Here is a 7,514-nt window from a genome sequence, read left to right as displayed (position 1 = left end):
TACTTGCTGAACACGAAGCTGAGAAGCTTCTAATGTGTCTCGACAACGAGCCAAGGAACTTCGATGAAGCTAAAGAATCTGGGAATTGTCTAAAAGCATGTAGAGACGAGATGAACTCTATCACTAAGAATCGGATTTGGGATCTTGTTGAGCTTCCACAAGGAGCAAAACCTATAGGGCTTAAATGGGTTTTTAAGCTCAAAAGGAATTCGGATGGCACCATAAACAAATACAAGGCTAGACTTGTGGCCAAGGGATACGTGCAGAAGTATGGAATAGACTTTGAGGATGTATTTGCTCCAGTCGCGCGAATTGAAACTATTCGCCTTCTTATTAATTTTGCTACGTCTAGAGGATGGGAGATACACCATCTGGATGTCAAAACAGCGTTTCTGAATGGTGTTCTAAAAGAGACAGTCTACGTCTCACAACCAGAGGGATTCGTGATAGAAGCGAGTAAGGACAAAGTTTACAAGCTCCACAAGGCGTTGTATGGTCTGAGACAGGCTCCGCGAGCGTGGAATAAGAAGCTTAACCAAGTTCTAAAGGAGTTCCGGTTTCAAAGATGTTCAAAGGAGCTGTGAGTTTACCGGAAAAGGGTGAATAATGAAGTTCTTCTTGTTGCAGTCTATGTTGATGATATATTTGTCTCAGGTGCAAGTCTAGAGATTATAGAGAACTTCAAGAGGGAGATGGCGTCAAAATTCGAGATGAGTGATTTGGGAAAGTTAACATACTATCTTGGAATAGAAGTATGTCAAACAAAAGAAGGAATAACTTTGAATCAAGAACGATATGCAATTAAAATCCTGGAAGAAGCTGGGATGAGAGACTGTAATTCGACACATACACTAATGGAAGAGGGTTTGAAGCTATCAAAGGCATTAAAGGAAAGGGACATTGATGGAACGAGTTACAGGAGGATCATAGGTCGCTTCGATACCTGCTTCATACACGCCTTGATTTGTCCTACTATGTGGGAGTTTTGAGCCGCTATATGCAACAGCCTAAGGAGCCACACAGAGCTGCTATGAAGCATTGTCTGAGGTACTTAAAAGGTACTACTTCACTTGGTCTGTTTTTCAAGAGGTCATCTTCACCAAGGACGAAGCTCGTCGGATACAGTGACATCAGTCACAATGTGGACCCAGACGATGGCAGGAGCACGACGGGACATGTGTTTTATCTTGATGGTAGCTTGATCACATGGTGTTCTCAAAAACAGGACACAGTAGCATTGTCTTCGTGTGAAGCAGAGTTCATGGTCGCAACTGAGGCAGCAAGACAGGCGATTTGGCTCCAAGAACTTCTCAGTGAGATCAACGAGTTACCGTGTGAAAGGGTTGTTATTCGGATTGACAATCAGTGTGCAATTGCGCTTATAAGAAATCCGGTGTTTCATGGCCAGAGCAAGCACATTCATACAAGGTACCACTTTATTCGTGAATGTGTCGAAAATGGTTAAGTCGAAGTTGAACATGTTCCAGGGGAGGAACAAAAAGCTGACATCTTAACAAAGGCTTTGGGAAGAACTAAGTACAGGGAAATGAGGAATCTCATCGGCATGGAGGATATGAGCAAACAAGACTTCAAGCTTAGAAGGGAGATTGTTGGCTTAAGCATGAAGTCAACTTAGGAAAAGAGATAATCCTTATCTAACCGAGTAATGGTTAAGAAGATAAGGACTAGGATGGTTAGGAGTCATCTAACCAATATATTTCCTAATAGGATTAAGGCTATATATAAGGAGATGTTAACTTGTGACATAACTAAGGTTTTGAGAGAGAGAGATTGAAAGAGCTTTAAGTTTTGAGATAATTTTTTTAAGCAAATAAAGAAAAGGTGTTCTTTGATTCGGTCTCAAGTTCTTAAAACAGCTTTAAAACAATATTAAATGCGTCTTTGAAACTCATAACTAAAAGTTCTGAAATCCAGCTCAAAACATAATTTAAAGAGAAAGAAGTCTTAAACAAAAATCGAAATGAACTAAAATACCCATATAAACTATTCTAAGGAACCTCTACGAACACTACTAGTTTCGCATCTAATCTTCTTCACCTGGATCTCGGAAAAGAGCCATGAGCAACAAGTTATTCGGTGACAACTATCATTCTGCCTACATAATTCAATAACATCCCAAAACAACATACAAACCAAATAACATGCTTTCAAGTCAGCAAGTAAACATGATCAATCACTCACAGAGATCTACAAGCAAGGTACGTCATGTGCATGTCTTTCTCCTTACTTCAGACTCATGCTCATAGACCGTGACAAGCAATACTTGTTATTTTACACCACACCAAAAAAGAGGGAACAGTTATTTCACCATTGAGAAAGAAAGTATTATTTTCTTTGTTATTATCTTGAAGCCTACCAAACTCAGTTCACACAAATCCCCGTTACATTCAGCCGTGTCAGAGCCTCTTTCTGCGATAATCGTAGAAATTTAGCAAACAATATGGTGCCACCACGATCCTCTTTCTTGTGCTTAAAGAATCAATCCTCTACGGTATTTTACAATGTTACGGATGGGTTATGGCCTTATGGGCCAATGATGAGGCCTGGACCTATTAAGCTGAGCCGGCATAAATAAATTTTTTGAAAAGAAAACTAAGTTTCAAACTTATCTCTATATTAGTAAAAAAAGAAGTACAACTTTCTTTTAGACGAAAATGCCCCTGACATCAATGACCAAAAACAATTGAATAAAGGTTAAATGTGACATTTATATGTTATTGGGTCGAGTTTAATTTTTGAAATAACTCGAAAATTTGCAATCGGATCTTTTAGTTGGTAAAACGTGTAGATCCATTTATTACCCGATATATATGAATTCGGATCATGTGGTGCTAATCGAATCTGGAATTGATATATTCGGATCCAAACAGATACCAAATCTGGAAAACAATTTACACAAAAAAAATTATAAACAATTAAGGAAATCTTTGCCAAAAAAAAAATTAAGGAAATTGGAACAGTAATCCTAATTTGCTGGGAGCATTAATCGCAAATCATTCATACCAAATAAGCTCAATTGAAAAAAACTAACCATATATATAAAAAAAATCTTTAAGAATATTACCTAATTGAATTAATAAAAATAAAATCCAACGATACTTCAAAATAGTAAATCAGATTTCCAATTTTACAAAATTCAATTATTAATATTTTGTTAATTGTAGTATTTTCTTATTCTAAATTTAATATTTCTCCTAAATAGTTCATAACATGATATTCATAACATCAAAATTTTAGGAATTCAATCATAATTTTCTATAGTATCTTCATATATTGAATTTAATGATAATTTGTATAATCCTATATTGTTCGAAGATAAATATTACGGAAAACATCTTTATGAATATTTAAACTAAATATCTTTAAAAGTTTGCAAATCCTACTAATTAATAACAAAATTCAAAAAATCTATATATCAGCCTTAAAAATCTTTAAAAACGGAATAATCTAATGTATTGCCTAAAACGTCATTAACAACCTTTACTATTTAGTTTTGTATCTGCTGACTAATCCTCCTTATAAATATAAGTACTACTCTTATTATTCTTGATTCACAAACCAAACCACCTGTTACTTCGATATGAAAAAAATTCTTAGGTTACTAACTTTTTCTCATGACAACTTTTATGAATGTTTTAGATTTATACAATACTCTGTGTTATTTCTGTTTTTTGTTATATGAAATTACACGTTTTATGATTTGTGAGGGTATTAAACATTTTATGTGTTTTGCAGGTAATCTTAAACAAGACTAGTAAACCAATTGTAAGTCTATAGAAATATAATATAGATGAGCTATTTCTTTTCTATTCATATCTTCAAGATCTACAAGTTTTCTAATTTGTATTTCAAGAGTTTATGTGTTAGATTACCAAAAGACGGTCTTGCCATGACATCTCCTTATAAAAGACTACTTTCTTCTGCTTCTACAAAAGACCATCATTGAGCTGTTTTAATGAGTTTTCTTAAAAACTCTAAAGTACTAAGACTAGATTGTGGAAACTGATTAAAACTGTTTATATTCTAAAATATTATTTTAAACCTCTATTTAGCAGTCTCTAAAGTCACAAGTACTAAAGATCTTTCTTATACGGGAGAATATGAAGATAAAAAGGCCACAAAAACACATTTCGCGACAATGATGATCGCAACCTCCAAACTTCCAACCTATAAACTTTAAAAATATTATTCATCTCACAAAGTAAATTGTATTTATATCCCATCTCATTATATAGTCCACTCTCTTTGGTTCCTTTTCATTGTATAAAATCTGTATTTTCCCCGATATAAAAGCTTGCTCTGTTTTAATCTGTTTTTAAAAGTACTAGAAGATAGAGGAACAGCTAAAATATAATAAACAAGACTACAACACCTTACATAATATTACTAGCTCCAACAATGTTAGAATTTTTCTCCGCAGTGTAGCGCGGATCGGATTCTAGTTTGTAAAAAAATTAGATGAAAGAAATTTTGAAAATCTTAGCTGCTAGATTGGAATAACTAATACTTTAGGGAGTAAATATTAATGTTAACCCTACTTGTTTATTATTGGATCTAGATGAAATAATTTAATTTAAATTGAAATAATGTAATTGATTACATAATTTTAATTAGGTGGCGTATCTTGGAGTGTATAGTTTTGATGGATAAGCTTCTAGAAAGTTCTAGAATAGATATCCTAAAAGGAATTAGGAATCTAATTAGGAAAAGGAAAAGTTGTAATCCTAAATAAAAAGGAAGTTAGGATGTTTTAGAAAAAGAAGTCTAGAACCATATAAATATAGAGCATAGGAAGGATCTATGTTCATAAGGAAAAACAGAGCTTGTTTAGTTTTGAGAAGATTTTCTAAACATTAATAAAAGAAGGATTCTTTGTTCAAGCTTTAAGGTTTGGTGTTTTTGATTCTTTATTTGGTATCAGAGCAAATCCTGGTGTAAGGAGAGCTCATACGAATCATGGCTGAGACAAAACCATCGGAGAAGACGATGGAGAAGACGACGACATCTGTAACGCCCGCGAACCAAAACTCTGCGTTTTGGGGGTGGGTGTCGATCGACACCCATGTTGGTGTCGATCGACACCCATGTTGGTGTCGGCCGACACCACTTATTCTGGTTTGACTTGATTGATTTAATTATCGATTTGAACCGGTTTGGTTTAGGAAAAACCATTGGACCGGGTTATATAAGTGAATTGTCGACCAGAAGGGTTTTGGGAGGTTTATTTTGTCTGCCGCTTTGTGGTTTTTGAGAAAAAAGGGAGAAAAGAGAGTTCTTGAGTTTTTGAGAGAGATTGGTGAGATTTCTTGGCTGTTCTTGAGAGATTTGGAGCTAGGAAGAATCTAGAGGCTTGTTAGGAGGGTTGGATTCGTTTCTCTTGGTCTGAATCTTCCTGCAAAAAGGTGAGTGCATGACCATGGCTAATCTAAGCCCTTGATTTCCTTTTTCTTGCTTGTTTGTTGTTGGTTTGTGTGTTTTCATGCTGGGGATTGGATTATACAGGTTCCTAATGATGTTTCCGGCATGGGTTTTGAGTATTGGACGCCTTGGAAGAGGTTGAGAAGCGAGATCCAACTCTCGGCTTCGAGCAGATCGCAGTTGCAGGTGGAGTGTCGATCGACACCACTAGGGAGGTTTTAGGAAGGGCGGCAAGCCTGCGCAGGGAACCAAGAAAAGGTGGGAGGCTAGGCAGAGGTCGAGTGGTGCGGGTTGCTTAGAGTATGGGAGCAAGGATCACTAGTTTGCTAGCTGTCCTAAGAGGAGTGCCCCGTCGACAGCAGATCGTGTATGCTACTATTGTAGGGAGCCAGGGAACATCAAGCCCTATTGTCCCAAGTTGCAGCCGGTAGCAGTGGCAGCGTTGCAGCAGGTGCAGCCGGGAGGGCAGCAGGTGGCACGGATTGAGCAGGCGCCACGGGTTTACACGACTGCAGAGACTGGTGGGATCACATGTATAATTTCTGGTACTGTATCATTGTGAATTCTTAGTAACTTCAGATTTTATGTTGTCCTGTGATAAAGTGTTAGGTTCTCAACACATGAGGTTTGTGTAGGGACCTTGTTGGTGGGAGGGTTTAAGTCCCATGTTATGTTTGATTCTGGAGCTACTCATAGCTTCATTACCTTGGAGTGTGCAGAGATTGCGGGTATCGTGGGAGATCCCGGAGAGCGTACAGGAGTTGTCAAAGTTGCTGGAGGCAAGTTCTTGAGGGTCATTGGTCGAGCGAGTGGTATCGATATTCAGATCGCGGGAGATTCTTGGCCTGCGGATTTGCTTATCAGTCCAGTGGAGTTGTATGACGTTATCTTGGGGATGGACTGGTTGCATCGGCATATGGTTCATCTGAATTGTCATCGGGGAAAAGTGGAGTTTGAGCGTTCAGGAGGGAAGTTGGTTTATCAGGGGATTAGACCGACTTCAGAGAGTCTTGTGATCTTGGCCATTTAGGCTGGGAAGATGATCGAGAAGAGCTGTGAGGCTTATTTGGTTACTATATCTATGCCAGAGTCAGTGGGGAAGTCTACGGTTAGCGGTATTCAGATTGTAGAGGAGTTGAGGACGTTTTCCAGTCATTGCAGGGGTTACCACCTTCTCGGTCTGATCCTTTTACGATTGAACTGGAACCAGGGACGACACCATTATCCAAGGCTCCTTACAGGATGGCTCCAACAGAGATAGCAAAGCTGAAGAAGCAACTAGAGGATTATTGAGCAGGGGTTTCATCCGTCCTAATGTATTACCGTGGGGAGCGCCGGAATTATTCGTTCAGAAGAAGGATGGGAGTTTCCGCTTGTGTATCGATTACAGGGGTCTCAACCGGGTCACTGTGAAGAACAAGTACCCTCAGCCGAGGATCGATGAGTTGTTGGATCAGTTGAGAGGTGCTACTTGGTTCTCTAAGATAGATCTGGCGTCGGGTTATCATCAGATTCCGATAGATGAGGCAGATGTGAGGAAGACTGCTTTCAGGACGAGGTATGGGCATTACGAGTTTGTGGTGATGCTGTTTGGGTTGACTAACGCACCAGCTGCGTTTATGAGATTGATGAACAGCGTGTTTCAGGAGTTTCTAGACGAGTCTGTCATCATTTTCATCGACGACATCCTGATTTATTCTAAGAGTCCTGAAGAGCATGCAGTGCATTTGAGGGCAGTCCTGGAGAAGCTGCGGGAGCAGAAGTTGTTTGCTAAGCTGAGCAAGTGTAATTTCTGGCAGCGTGAGATGGGTTTTATGGGTCACATTGTATCTGTAGATGGGGTTTCTGTAGATCCGGAGAAGATTCAGGCTATCAGGGATTGGCGTAGACCGCAAGATGCCACGGAGATCAGGAGTTTTCTCGGGTTGGAAGGGTATTACAAGAGATATGTGCAGGGGTTTGCGACCAGAGCACGTCCTATGACTAAGTTGACGGGGAAGGATGTTCCTTTTGTCTGGTCACAGGAGTGTGAGGAGGGCTTTGCAAGCCTGAAGGAGATGTTGACTACTGCTCCG

General features: G+C 38.8%; 1 protein-coding gene across 1 annotated transcript; it reads left to right on the top strand.

The window, feature by feature from the left end:
• LOC109130613 (RNA-directed DNA polymerase homolog) lies at positions 6,816-7,229 on the top strand (the record flags this gene model as incomplete). Its single annotated transcript, XM_019240338.1, has 1 exon — positions 6,816-7,229. A coding segment is annotated over one exon (414 nt), but the record flags the coding sequence as incomplete, so codon positions are not given.

The sequence above is a fragment of the Camelina sativa genome, chromosome 18 (genome assembly GCF_000633955.1).
Source record: "Camelina sativa cultivar DH55 chromosome 18, Cs, whole genome shotgun sequence".
Taxonomy (NCBI): domain Eukaryota; kingdom Viridiplantae; phylum Streptophyta; class Magnoliopsida; order Brassicales; family Brassicaceae; genus Camelina; species Camelina sativa.
The sequence above is the reverse complement of the archived record's forward strand: the minus strand, read 5'-3'. Positions and strand labels throughout refer to the sequence as shown.